Source organism: Chelmon rostratus, chromosome 19 (assembly GCF_017976325.1).
Source record: "Chelmon rostratus isolate fCheRos1 chromosome 19, fCheRos1.pri, whole genome shotgun sequence".
Lineage (NCBI taxonomy): Eukaryota > Metazoa > Chordata > Actinopteri > Chaetodontiformes > Chaetodontidae > Chelmon > Chelmon rostratus.
Window position 1 is genome coordinate 22,306,700 of NC_055676.1, and position 15,299 is coordinate 22,321,998.

Genomic DNA, 15,299 nt, shown 5'->3' on the forward strand with positions numbered 1-15,299 from the left:
CCTTAAAACTTTGCAGCACTTCTCTTTGGCCGGGCTGCAGGAGGGAACCCGGGGAAGGGACTAAAGGCCAATTCCAATGCAGCCATGGCAGATCGAGGAAATCTATCTGATTGGTCGATTAAATATTCTCTCTTTGCATCATTATTCAGAGAGGCTTGAAATCCCTGACATTCAACCCAGCACAGCTCCCCTCCCATACCAGACCCTTCCCCCATTAACCCTCAATCATAAATCAACCCCTCCTCCACCTTTCCCACCTCTCTAAGAGCCCAGAGTAGTGCCTTCCTCAAGGCCACCTCCCAACCTCCAATTATTGTGGGTCACCGGGGTTTATTCACTTCACTTTGCTCTCCCTAAGTTTGTTTATTTTTGGTCAAAACAGAGCTGCAACCCAAATTTAGCAACAAGTTAAAAGGTTTAAATTGAGCTTACGTGACTTTTAAAAGTAATAACACATCCTCCTCCTCCTCCTCCTCCATCCCTTTAGGCAATAACAGCTGGATTCACAAGCACTAAAACTCAACGTTGCTGAATTAGGTATATTCAGACGTTACGCTGGTGCAGCCTCACTTGCAGTAGCTTATGATGGCTAATATTAGCGTGCAAGCTAACTGAAACATTGTTCTAACATCTCACAAAGGACATTTTTATGGTTCTTTTGGAAAATGGCAGAAAATCCAGTATCAGTATCGCAGCAGTTCAAAAGCATTGCTTCAAAACATTTAGTGTTAAAGTCTATTACAATAGTCAAATATTTGAGAATGTGTATTTTTCCCTTTACAATTAGGCGTGAGTTTAACTCTTCCAGAGCTGCAACAAATGATTGTTCTTGTGTGCAAATATTTGATTAGATGGATTAATCATTCAGTCTATAAAACACAGAAAAAACTCAGAGAAAATGCTTTTAACAAGTTCGTTGAAACTCTTCAAAAGTGAAAATCTTCAGATTGTTTGCTTTGTCCGGACAACAGTCCCAAACTCAAAAGTATTACATTTCTGATACTGTAAAACATCATCATATATAATTGAAACATTTGATCAAATACTGTCATGGACTCATCTACTAAATGCTTCAGCAGCTTGTTTGAAGAAGAAATCCAAAGTTAAGATATGATCACAACATCTGCAGCATTAATCGGTTTGTGCTTATTGTGTCCGGCTGAGTGCGAAGCCTCGTCAGCTGCAGGCCGGTTTCCTCTGGTTCAAGACGGGAGCAGTGCTGGAGTTTCTTTAGTTGAGAAAACATCCTCACCACAAGGTCCATTTGGTGGCTGTTTCCAAAGTCCAGAATGAACTGTGAAGCACATTAGATGCTGTATAAGCCTTCCAGTTCACCATCGCTCAGATTTTGCCTGCTTTGAGGCGGACGTGAGCGCAACTGAATTAGAAACAGTTCTCTTTATTCCAGGAGTTTCAAAATAGGCTCAACAGGAAAAGTCCATCTGGCGGCTGAGCAGTTGTGTAAAGTTCCACTGGGACTTTCAGAGGGATTCAGTTAGTTCACTGCCACTGAAACAGAAACAGTCTGACAGCAAAGCCATTTGCAAAATCAGCCCCAACAATTTATCCTTTTGAAAGCTTTGGTTAAAATTGTTCGTTCATGCATATTGTGCAGTGCTTTATTACTATAAAGAGAATAATACGAGAAAAAACACACATCGCAAATCTGACTGAATATAGTCGAGAACATCGTGCTAACATAACGCCGCCTGTTTTCTTTTCCGTAGTGTAACCTAGAGGACGAAGGCCTCTGGGCGGGGCAGAGGGGAGGCTGACCGAGCAACAGTTTGAGTTATGATGAGGCAATTTTAATGATGTGCTGGTCCCTGCACCAAAAGCCCCGCTTGACTCTCTTCTGTTTCGGCATGGGACAAAAAACACAACATTCCTATTTTCCTCTGGTGCCAAAAGTTAATTGAAAACATTTCAGGGCAAAGTATGGTCTGGGGCCCCCGTATGATTCTCATCCCTTCATTATCCTCAACAATAATAAAAAGGCATTACAATTATTAATGGTTGGAGTAGGGGCCTGCTCTCTTAAAGCGACAGTGGCAGGCTGTTACTCCTCATAACAAAGGCCCAGTAATGCCTGCACCACATCACTTTGTTGGTATTTTTCTAACAATATCTGCCATTGTAGGATTTATTATTCAGCTCTCTCTATTTAAGACTGTTTAAAGGCCAATGACAGCTTATGTTTTTCATACAGAGTTGAGTCTTACTGTATAACAGCCAAACTATAATGAAGTTATCCTCATGCAGCAGCCCCCCCGAGGAGCTAAAGAAGACCACTAAACACGTAATAGTAAGAGAGCTGCGGCACAAATGAATGCTGAGCTGTGGACTCAGCAGGAGCTAGCTCGAGCGATAAAGCCGAACTTTCTCACGTAACTCCTCCGTCCTCCTCTGGGATAGCTGTCTCCTCGAGCTCCCCCACTCCCTGAAAAGGGTGACAGAGGAAAAGAGTGAATGAAGTGCCCCCGCATTGTGCCGCTGCACCATTGTGTATTTTGCGTCTCCATAATAGAGGTGCCACTCGACTTCTCCTCCAATCAATGGGCTGGAGGGCCCATCTCTTTTCCTTGAAAAGCAACATGGCTGCTGTCAATGGTTTCAAGACCCATTATCGCAAGTGAAGGAGGGGATGCAGGCTTTTTTTGCGAGAATAGATAGCTGACTGACTCATAGCATGAGTGACAAGCATGTCAACAGCAACATGTGCCATCATTGATGTAAAGATGTGTTATAAGCTGAAAATAGAAATTGTAAAATCTGATGATCTCAGACTGTAAACTGGACTTTCTGTCGCGCTGCTCGATAAATGTACTGCATGACTTAAAACAACAACGGTGATCCTGCTGAGCTTTCAACCTGTTGTTGATTTCTAAAGACTTTAAAGAAGATAAAAATGTGTTTTGAATTGTTTTCTAACCTGTTCTCAGTCAACACTTACGACTTAAATAATGCATCTCAGTCAAGAATACCTGAAGAAGAATGAGTGAAGAGGCCGCATTTTGGCTGAAGACCCTTATCAGATGTTTTATGTGGATGATGGTGCATACGGCACAAAAAAGGTGTGGCCGCTATATGCAAAAGTGTTCAAACCTGTTGAATCTCTGAAATGACTGCTGTCTCGCTGGTGAATAATTGTGTTAAAGCTGGGCCCAGACTCGCCAGTTAACGGCTTCAATTGGCAACCAGCACATAAATGGTAGCAATCACAGAAAAAAAGACACTTATTTCAATAAGCCTCATACAATAAATATGAGATACTTAAACTAAATATAAGATTACTGCAAATAAATCAACATTGCCTTGTACTCCTTTAATCAACACGCAAAGCCTAAATCAAATAAATAAAAGAAAGAGCCACACAACTTCCAAATGAACCATTGTACAACTCTTATTTATTTAATGTGCATGTACATTCAGAGGAGCGTGATCATCTGTATCATTTTCTCTGAGTGTGTCTTTGTGAAGACCTCTAACACACACACACACACACACACACACACACACAGGGCTGAGGATAAACAAACCGACCGAACGCCTCTCGGCTCCGTTTGTGCTGCAAATCCCCCAAGAGGAGGAGTTTGCCTCCCGCTGTTGGAACACTTTTCAAGAATGAACACTTAATACCTTTTGCAAACATCCATGTTTACGAGGTCAAGTGTGTCACTCTTAAGAGCTTCTCGTTTTCAGATGCATCATGCAGCGGGATTTCGACACATTGCAGCGGCTTACATCAACTTTGGTTTTTAATGACGGGGTTGTGGAAAAAGTCTCTGTACGGCTGGCGAGGGAAAATTGCTGTGCACGCCTCTGATATGGTCACGTAGTGGTGAATAAAAGAACAGTAAAAAGACTTTTAGGCACTTTTAGACAAAACATTTTTCCTTCCTCTGTGGTCATAATGCAGTAAAATAGTGTGACTCACCTATTCATACAGTGCAAATCTCTTGTCACTCATAAACATTTGGGAAAAAAATCAGTTTATACAATATACTGTACAATTTATCTTTATATAGCTGACATACAAAAATAGGCTCCTTCAGCATCATCAGAACATGTTTGGATGTGGCTTCATTTGCATGCTTTTCACATGAGCAACAAACAGCAAATATCCTGAACTGTGTGAATTTCTGCAGATCTGGAGCAGAAACTTGAACTGGCCAAAATGTTCTTTTCATGACAAACGTGGCTGGTGACAGCAAAGACTCGTTCTAATGACCTCTGGTGTGAGTCACTGTGAGACAGAACACTGACTTTCTAGATTTTCAGATTAATTTGGTTAAAACCAGGATGGTGGTCAGGACGTTCAGCGCTGTCTGACAGGGTTTGGAGTCACTGGAGTTTTCCACGTACTGATAAACTTCCTGGTCGATGTAGTCGTCCTCAGAATCCTCCTCAGAGTCCGAGAAGCCGCTTCCTGCGAACCTGTCAGCAGAATCGGAGCAGAACGTTTTCATGCTGACTTTAATGTACTCGCATATGTTTCTCTCCGTGCCGTCGCACACACATGTGTCCAGCTGCTGCGCTTTGGGTATGGAGCGCATGTTGGCTATCACCCTGCGGCACCCATCCGAGCACCTTTCTCCCCCGAAAAGTTTCCTGCAGTGGAATAAATAATCCCTCATAGCAGAGCTACAGGGCAGGTCCATCTCACACTGGCGCCGGGCCTCGGTGCAGCCCATGGTGCTGGTCCTCGGCAGGCACGGCTCGATGGCTTGTTTGGTGCTCCGGCAGACCGGGTCCAGGGCGCAGTCGCAGTCCTCCAGAGCCGGGCCGCTTTGGGTTAGGTTGAGCTGAATGAGAGAGGATATGCAGTGACTGGGACACTTCTTACGGTCCCCATTGATGACAGACGCGCAGGCATAAAGGTACTGATCATACGCGTAATGGCACTCCGGCTCCCCGTGGCACTTCAGGATGGCTTTCCAGCAGACCAGCCGGCGGCTGTGGTTTGGAGACCCGACACATAAGCCGATGATTAGGATCAATACGCTGCAAATAAAAACCACTGTCCGCTCCATCAATATGGAACGACTTGCCATCTCCAGGAAGAATGAATCTTAAAAATGTCAGACTTCATCGGGGCTTCGGTAATTCCATCACGCGGCGTCAGGACCAGGTTACTCCTTGATGCTTTCATATCATGTCACAGTGGAGGACTTGAAGTCAGCGAGGCGCCACAAAGCAGCTCACCGAGGACGTCCACAACAAGCCGGGAATGTTCAGATCTGAAAAGTTTCAGGGTCGATTCAAGCTCCCCAGTTCTCGCAAGTCCCGGTTCGCTTCTGGAGGCCTGCGCGCGCTTCTGTCATTCAGCGCACACACAGACGAGCAAAAGTTTCAAAATGAGATGATTTATTTCCAGAACCCTTCCAAAAGCACCGCGATATAGATCCTCGTTCCTGCAGCCCCTCATCCGCTTTCGCATCCAGTCAGACTGCAGCAGCTTTGTGGTGAGGGCTGTGCAGCGATGGGCTGATTAGGTTGCTGCAACAAGCGCGTGCGATTGGTTCAATACGCTGTTGTGAGTCCTTCGTCACGCGCGGGCAGTGACGCAAGATGCTAAACTAAAGTCAAAAGAAAGTATCTGCGCTTTTTATTATCTCACTATGAAAAGGACTTGGAGGTTGAAGATCATTAAAATGTACCCATAGATAGATAGATAGATAGATAGATAGATAGATAGATAGATAGATAGATAGATAGATAGATAGATAGATGTTCATTTATATTCATTTTACAAAGACTTGTGCAGTGAAAGTGCACTTCATGCTACACACACAGAACATATATGCAAATATTTAAAATCTAATTGTATACATTAAAATAAAACTATATACAGTTACCTACATACATATATACATGTGTTTGTATATACAGAGATACATTGATGCACTTTTTAATAAATTAAAGGTTCATTAAAATATATAAAAAAATACTTTAATGGATAAATAAATAAAAATGCATGTCAAAAATGGTATGTTAGCATTAGTATAGTGGAAAAAATGTGTTCTATGTTACTTTTTGATGTCAAAAATTGTTATGTAAAAAACAGTAGGCTGATGTAGCTTCAGCGTTTGCCTTCCTGGTCTTCACAGAAAATGTTTATGCTCTGTTAGCGTGTTTCTGCTGCTGTTTCTTTTCTTTAATGAACAGATTGCCGTATCCATACGGCGCTTTGCACGATACCACTGAAAAACTTGGATTTCAGGTGATATATCGTTCAGCTGCTGCGGTGTGATTCTTGAACAATTGCTTATCCCTGCAACCAGACCTGCATGTGACGAAGTGCAGTTTCTTTGGAAAACGCTGGGATCACGTTGCCTCCCCGCAGCGAGGAACGACAGCTGTTACAACACATGTGGAGCTCCTGTCTTACACTTTGCACCATGAAGCATAGCAAAGCCTGATTGCACAGCTATGATACAGCACACCCGACGAACAGACTGACACATTTGCACACACCGATAAAGACATGACAGCACAGAGGTTTAAGTGTTCCAGATATGGAGCTGGGAAAGTACCGGCCTTCACGTGAGAGAAGTAAAAGAAAAAAGGCTGTTTTTTTACTGCCCGCTGTGGGTAAGCAAGCGGTGTGAAATGCTAATGAGCCAGTACTTTACCTTTTGGTAAAGGGTATTTCCTATTTCCTAACAATAACACTTGGCACAGAAAAGAGTGTGAACAGGAAAAACTGCTGCAGTCACACGCCATGTAAACAAACACGAAGCGCGAAGCCACTGGGAATGAAAACAAAATGGATCTGCTGCTGGGGTCTTGAGGCCAAGAGTAGTAGAAAAGAAAACCACTCTGCATAGCTCTGTTCTCCTGACCCCGTCACATCGCCACACTGTGACCACAAAGATCTGGCAGCTCTCGGGGGACCCTCAGACCCCCAGTTCCAATTAGAGAGATTAGAGAGGAGTCAAGACAAGAGCAGAAGGGTTCCTGAGCCAAACAACCCAAACACCCCCTTCCACCTCATCCAGCTGGCATACCAGAGCAACGGGATGAGTGCAGACTCAATTTAAAGCAACATCAAAGTGGAGGTTACAGAAAGACCAAATGGTGAACTTCCCAAGGGTCCCCATTAACTACAAGGAACCTGACATCAGCCCAGACCACTAAGGCCAAAGCAGCACTTAACAGAGATAGATATGGGTGCTGTGTCACTGCTGAGGACGGGACCATTCAACATGTGATTTACTTCTGTGCACCGTTTGGGTACCTCTATTTTTTGCCCTTTGCAGAGCCAAACACTCCCAGGCTTGTACAAAGCTTTCTTTTAAACAACTGGCAGCACACTACAGAACACACCCTGACCACACTTACATTTCACTTTTAAGAAGGAGTTCATAATGCATAGCAGAACCAGAATCCCATCAGCGCTGGACGGCAGCCAGATAAGAACAACGGCCAGATTCAGTGGAGCCAGCGGCTCTGTATGATGGAGCAGGCAGCTGCTCTCCCCCAAACTGCACCTCTTAAATTACTCTAATGCATCACTTAGATTCTTTACTGTTGCAGCAAACTTCTCGGTTTGTTCTGAGGGAAACATGAGGCCAGTTTCCTTTGCAGTCCTGCCGTCCGTTTATTTCAAACGAGTCTGCTACGTCCGGATATGCGTCCTCTACATGCGGTTGTTCATGGCGACTTGCGTATAATAGTGTTTCCAGAATTGGAATGCGGTTCCCGAGAGTAGATTTGTAAATACTCGTGCAGAGACAGACGTGCTCTTCAGTTTGTCTCCACTGCTGTCAGAAGTCATTACACACAAGCTGCCATGCCAGAACAATTCGCTGAACTTTGTATTCAAGTGCTTCCAAGCCCAGAGAGAGAGGGGGGAGAGAGGGGAGAGGGGGGAGAGAGGGGAGGGAGGAAAAGGAGTCAATATTAAAAAGCTGCCAAGTGTTTTTCTGCCTGCATTTTTTCATTTTCCTGTGGCTCATGGAAAATTCTCAGATGTCTGTCTCAGATGTGTTCGTATTTTTTCCCTCATTCTTTTCACATGAAAGAGAAGAATTTGCGGGCCGTTGAAGGCAACAAAATAACATCAGCTTTTTGTTGTGCACAGTCATGACATGAATATGCAGCCTAAGTGCCATCTAGAGTCAAATCGACAGCATGTCGCATGCAGGAATGTTGTTCTCCGGTGTGCACCTGAAGGATTAGACAGAAGTAATCGAACCACATGGATCAAAGTGGTTTTAGCAGCACCTGCAGCATAATATTGTCTCCTACTGGATGGATCGACATGAAACTTTGTACAGACTATCATGATCCCCAGAGGATGAATCTTATGTATTTTGGTGATCCTGTGACGTTTGCTGCCGTGCCACCAACAGGTCAAAGTTTTCACAGATCCAGTGAAATATCCCAACGCACTACAACAAAATCTAATTTTTACGAATGGATTCAAATGAGTCATGTGATCCTCTCTTTTCCATCTATTCTATGCATTGCCAAGAAAATAGGTAAAAACATTCATGCTCCCTTCAGGATGAATACTAACAACTTTGCAGATCCTTTTGTTTTTCACCTAGTGCCAAAAATTCTTTGCCTAACGGGCCTACTTATGCCCACCTGATTTTAGCATTAGCATTTAGCTCACCGCCATCATTTTCCCTCCCTGCGCCGTCTTTCCGGGCTCCAGCACGCCCTGTATTTTTAACACAACAGAGATGTTTTAAGATGGCACCACATGTTCGGAGACCATGTGCATCCCTCTGGGGGAAGCCACGCACCATGACAGGAAAAGGATTTGACTTTGAACTCACTGAAGAGAACAGAACCGCAAGTTCAAACGAGGGTCATTCTGGCTGTAAAGCAGCCAAAAGTACTCCGAAAGCAACAATTGCCGAAGCCAAATGTTTGGGAGGATGATGTGAGGATGAGCAGATAGACAAATGTTGTGTTGCGTTGGTTTCCCATCAGCGAGACTTGGTTTGATTGTTTCATGGAGCAGCAGATTAACACCATGACAGGGAGTAAAGCTGGAGGACGTTACAAAAAGATTCATGTTCTGCTTGTTATTGTTCTACTTAAGGATTTAGCAGGAAAGCAGATGGGGCTGTGAAATAGATCGGAACACAGAGTTAAACTCCAGACAGAGAGGTAGATGCTGGTTTTGCCATCACAAAGGAGGGTAATTGATAGAGGGTGCAGTTGTAGATTAATAACATCTGCAGTAAAATCTGTTATAGGCAACAATGGAAACCCTCCAGGGTTGCTTAGGCTTGCAATATGGAGATCCTCAGTGATACTGGTCAGGTAATGATAAGATAACAGAGCCATTTCTCCTCAGTACAAAGAGGGGAAGATAATAAAGCCACACGGAGTTACTCAGGGTAATACCAGTGAGGGTATCTGTGTCTAAAAAGGAGGCATGTTACAGAAGAAAAGGCAACGGGGGTTTTAGTTTGGTTTGAAACGTGACCTCCACTCTCCTCTTCCGAACTCTGATCACATTTCTCTTCGAGAGGAAACAGCTCCTCAGAGACAGATACGCCACCACAACTTCAACACAGACGCCATTGTTCGCTAGATCAAGACCTTGACAAGAAACCTGAAAGGAAGAAAATGACTGCCAAGCATCCACTTCGCAAGAGCCGAAGAGCAAAAAAGAGGCACACCTTAAGTGCTGAGCGGCTGTTGGCTGTTGGTTTGCAAGAGAGAAATCGAGCGATTTAAAGCCTAAACTCAGGAGGCCCCTTCGTCGACTCCTGCCAGTAACCTTTAAATCGAGCTACGCCATGTTGATGAGCATGAATAAAGGCGGAACCAGGCATAATAATTATTCCTGTGGCCCAATCAATCTTCATGTGACGGTGTAATGACGACTTATGCCAACCACAATGTTTGTGTGAGGGATTGCTGGGGCTGCTGCCAAGGGAGGTGGATTTGGTTATCATTAGCACACCCTCCTCTCAGCATTTTAGCCATTTACTAATAGTTCTGTGACAAATTCTAGACTATTCTGCGATTCAATGAATCTGCCATTGACTTCAAGCAAAAGTTGGACATTTTGGGAAATCAGTCATTAGCTTTCTGGCAGAGAGTTAGCTTGATGCCACTGTAATGCATGTTAAATGTATGGCAGCTAGCAGCTACTTAGCATAGCACAAAGACTGGAACCAGGGGGAAACAGCTATCTTATTTGTTTAACAGGTATTCAAGCCAAAATGTAAAATTGACAAATCGCTATTGTAGCTACAAGCTAGGTGCTGATCTATTTCTTGGCTAGCAAACCAACAGAGACCAATGAACCGAGCTAATGCAAATCCAACATTCCAAGAACATTCCTTACAGGTTTCTATGTGGTAACTTTTCTTCAAGATCTGGGAGAATGAATGCTGTGCAAATGTTTTTGGTCGATAAAAAATTCCCAAAATGTTCCCACAACATTCTGAGAATGTTTTTACTTTCTAATGTTTAAGGTTTAACATTCCGAAATAACCACATGAAGTAGCATTCTGTGATGGGATGATTTCAACAACGTTCCTCTGAGGTTCCCTCCTAGTACCCTTTCAGGTAACCATCCCACAACATGCATGTCTTTCAAATGTCTTCCTTTAACGTAACAGAAACGTTCTCATAACCACAGGAAGTGGAAGTAATTTTAACAATGTTCCCCTGAGGTTCCCCGCTTGTAGTCTTTTTGCTAACTTTCCCAGAACGTGCTTGGAATGTAACAATAACGTTGGTTCTATGTCAGAAAAACGTCCTTTTTAACATCGAGGCAACATTGTGCATTTAATAAATGTTCCCCCAAGCAAAAAAATTGTGTTCACAGAACATTTTGGGAACCAAGTTTTGCGATCGGGAGAGGAAGTTACAGGTCGCAGATAAATGTTACACTTTGTTTTATGTACAGATTACGCAAATTAGATATCATAATATAATTAGTGATCTTTAACTGTACATATAGTCTTACAAGTTTTTTGTTACCTTCAGGCAGAGACAGCCCAGCTGCTTCCCCCTTTATGCTAAGCTAATCTAACTGGCTGCTGGCTCCATCTTACACTCGGACTGCTATCTCAAGCCATTACATTTAATGGACAAATATGAGAGTGCTATTAATCATCTAATCTCATTTAACACTCACTTGATTTCCCAAAATGTTGTATGATTCCTTTAAGGCCTCAGGTAACGATAGAAACAGGCTGCATTTTCTGAAAAGCTTTCTGAACTCCTGGTCAAGGCTGGCAGGGATCATTGTGCGATCATTTCTCCGCATGCTCATGCACATGGACATGCACATGCACATGCACACACAGTACAGTCCCCTGACTGAGTTGGAGAAGCAGCAAACAAGATTGCCAGTTTTTCATTTCCATGGTACATTCTGTAACTCGGCCCATCTGGCTTCCTGCCAACGTGGGGCACATTTTCAGCTCAATCTTTAAGGCGTAGCTGCTGTTTCGGGAGATAGAAAATGAGATGCGACCCAGGGTTTCCCTGACATTTGTCTGAGTAATCACAATGTTTTAGCAGAGTTGAAGAGACTGTTTGAATAGCATGGGCCATTGTTCCTAGATTATCTTTCTGGCAGCCTCAGGAGTATTTTTAGAACGTCAGGCTAGGACACAGGAAATGAGCGGTCTGATTTATGATATTTGAATGAGTGTCACCAGTTTCTGATGCATAACCCAAGTTGACAAGGTAAGGGTATTTCATTCCAGCTGCACAGTAACTGTAGAACTGTTTTGCATGGGAAGAGTGACACATCCCTCATCCAAGAACATCCAAAGATAGACAAATGCAAACATATCCCCGAGCATCCTTTGATATACTGTATTTTTGTTCATGTGGATGGAGAGGGCTATAGTTTGGTGGTTTTCTTCCATCTACATTACAGTTATTGTTCCTAAACTTTAATAGAAGCATATCCTACAAGCTGAAGACACACTGACTCTAAGCCTGTGAAGAGTCTGGCGGTCAGAGCTCAGATGAGGCTGTCTTCAGTGACAGTAACCACATGCATGCTTTCAATCCAAACACACCAGCCTTTGTGAGGCGCAGCAGCAGCGGTGGTCTGGTCCAACTGTCCCCGTCCATGACACCGGAGAATAAATCAAGAAGATCTGAGTGGACTTTTCCCCGCTTCCATAGACAAACACCTCGAAATGCCATGGTTACTACTGGAGGCTGTTTAAACCACCAGAAATTAATTCAGAGGACACACATGCTTGTAACAGTAATATCATTTTGTCCTGATGCACTGAGATAAATTTTGTACTTATCGCCTGCCAGCTATTTTGCTGAGATAGACACTTCCCATAAAGCAGTCGTTACGGTCATAGGTCTCACATGCATGAGCAGACGGACTTTTAATAAAATCTCCTATCAAAGGTAAACTGGAGAGACGTTTCTGGGCCGGCTCAGTGCACTGCAAGCATAAATGTTGCCTAGTAACATAACTTTGGACAAAACATTTCACTTCTTTGCCGTCTAAACTGCAGTAATGGAGTCTCCCGTCCGACAGACTTCAACAGACTTACATCACTTTTAGTTGAAGTCTTAGACAAGTTAAGGGGAGGTTTTCATACTTTACTCCAGCCACTCAGATGTCAATTTGAATTTAAAATTTTCCATGTGGTCTTGTGACGGGTAACTACAGAGGAAACTTTTAGATGTTTTGAGTGTTACCTCCAAAATAAGAGTATTTCATGAGTTGGGGGGTTGGACAGGATTGGGGATGCATAAGGTATCAGGTACAAATATGGCTCCTTTCTGCACGAACACTGAGGCACTATGAGCCGTTAGCTCCAGTCAGGGTGGTCTGGGATACAGGGTTTATGCGTAATTTAAACATAGACTCTGTGAGTCTGCATACTGTCACTGTGCTGAGAAAAGCCATGCTGATCAGTTAAACAAGAGTCAAGGTTGTCCATACCTGAACTGCTATATGCATAACGCTTTGTCCTTCTTTAAAATAAAAACATTCAGTTATTAAAAAAAAAAAAAAAGGAGGTCTAATAGGTCTAATGTGCAGCCTGATAACTGGAGTTATAAAACCTTTTTATTTTTCACAATCCAGCACGAATCTAGAATCCTGTCTCCAGTGGAAGTCACAGGCTGGATTGACATATAGAAGTAATTTTCATCTTTTCATGAGCTACTGAGTGTTACAGGCACACAATTAGCTGCGTCACAGTCTACTTATTTGTGGCATTTCTGGGATTGTGCTAATTATCTTCAGCTCATTCCAGTCTTCTGTTACCCTGCTTCATGTCAAGAACACTAAACTAAAACATGCATTTGTCTTTAAAGCCTCAGCTGTTTATGAATCTAACCAAACATAGTTCACCAGCTCAGGCAGGTGTTCAGATACTCTCATCTCTGTCTTCCCTCATTTCCTGTCACCTGTCCTTTGTCTGCTTTCAAATAAATTAATAAAAGTGCTCCCAAAAATGGTAAAGCACAACAGCTTTGTGAGGTTGCACCAAATGCTAAGGTCAGCATGCTAACTCAACTGAAAACAGTACAAAGACGATATATTTAATGTTTGACCTGATCAGCTTCATTGATTCTTATGCTGATCTACTGTCTCGTGACCTTCATCTGCCTCTGATGAAAAGCATGACAAAAACTACCGTGCAGTTTATACTTCTTTCAATACTATTATTCAAGCAGAGATATGTCATCTCATCTTGTCCTTTATACATGAGCACACACATACATCCAGTACACACACACACACACACACACCACACAGTAGCAAGGGAAACATAAACAGCCTGGGTTTTGCTTTTCCTGCAAAATCTAAATATTGACTCAGTAACCTATAATCATACAGAGTCTGAACAAAATCGAAATAAACAAGTGTGCCTGTAATGTGTAAGTGTTTGTGTGCCTCGTGGGCACTGAGGCCCTTTAATGCTGACACTGACAAACACACATAAAACAAAGGAAGTGGTTCAGTTTTTAGCGAATACCAGACAATATGGATTCCATCCAGCGCACTGGAGCGACATAAATTATTTTGCACTCGCTCTGTACACAAAGAGGCTCTTTCGAAAGCTCCGCGCCTTCCGTCTCTGATCAAACATCTGCCATCAATTCCCATAATTTAGCTTTCGGATGACTCACGTACAATATTCTCGCATTAAGAGGTTTTAAATTGCCGAGTGAAAAAGGCAATAAAAATTCCGCCGCGCTCTCAGTGGAGCTTTTGCGCCTCAGCACCAAGTTTCCAAGTGACATCAGCAGCCAGTCATCCACACAACTGTGTTATTATTGTGTTGTAATGTTGTTAGAAGCTCATTAAGTTTCATATCAAACCTTCAATCTAGTTTTTCTTTTCTGTTGCTGGAAGTGGCAGGACAATATCGGGAAAGATACAGACTTGCGTGCGCTGACTTTGAAGGCTGTGTTTGTCTACGGGCCGTAATGACTGCTTTCTTAAATAAACGTGATTGATTGAATGAGGCGTTTGTGTTCGCACGCTGTTGGATCTTTTCGTTTTTCCCAGCGAGTCTTTATGGCTCATTAGTGAAGTGGCAAAGCTGAAACATTTCTGGCCTGTCAGGGTGTGCTGCCGATGCCAGACATCATCAGACGCTAACAAGGGTACAGAGAGTCTGAGAGAAATGAAAGCTGGTAACGGGCGTTGAGATGTTTGATTTTAATGATGCTCTGCCGCTCTCTAACTTCATGTTGTCTCGGGTTAGCAGGACAGTTCAGCGTTTGGGGGAAATACACTAAAATAAGATCCACGCCACTCTCATATCTGTCAGATAAATGCGAAGCTGACCCTGCAGGTCATAATCTTAGCTTAGCATAAAGACTGGAAACAGGGGGAAACAGCTAGCCCCGCTCTGTCGAAAGGTAACAATATGCGCCTAGAGGCACATGTGCAAAAGCTGAAGCATAAAACCACAGTTTGTGCTTTTATGTGGGTTATGTGCTGGAACTATTCCTTGGCCAAGCACAGAGACTTTGGTTCAGATGATTTGTTTTTTGTACAAATTAAACAAATGAGATATAATTAGTGAGCTGTAGGATTTCGCTCAGGATAGCTGTTTCCCCCGTTACGCCAAGCAAAGCTAACTAGCTGCTGGCTCTAGCTTCATATTTACAGCATAGAAATAAGAGCAGCATTCATTTTCTCATCTAACTCTTGGCAAGATAGCAAAAAAAGATGATTTCCCATTCCTTTAAGGTTAAAGCATTGGACTTATAGCATGAGATACAACATTGCAAATCATCAACCACATGAAAAGGATGACAAAAGGTCCAGAAAGCCTCTGAGAAATCAAAGAGAAAACAGGGAAAGCTGTTTTTGT

General features: G+C 43.1%; 1 protein-coding gene across 1 annotated transcript; it reads right to left on the reverse strand.

The window, feature by feature from the left end:
- Window positions 1-3,459: 3,459 nt before the first annotated feature.
- On the reverse strand, window positions 3,460-5,427 carry gas1b (growth arrest-specific 1b). Its single transcript, XM_041960635.1, has one exon. The coding sequence runs from the start codon at window positions 5,052-5,054 to the stop codon at window positions 4,278-4,280; it is 777 nt and encodes a 258-aa protein (XP_041816569.1). The 5' UTR covers window positions 5,055-5,427; the 3' UTR covers window positions 3,460-4,277.
- Between the last annotated feature and the right edge of the window lie 9,872 nt (window positions 5,428-15,299).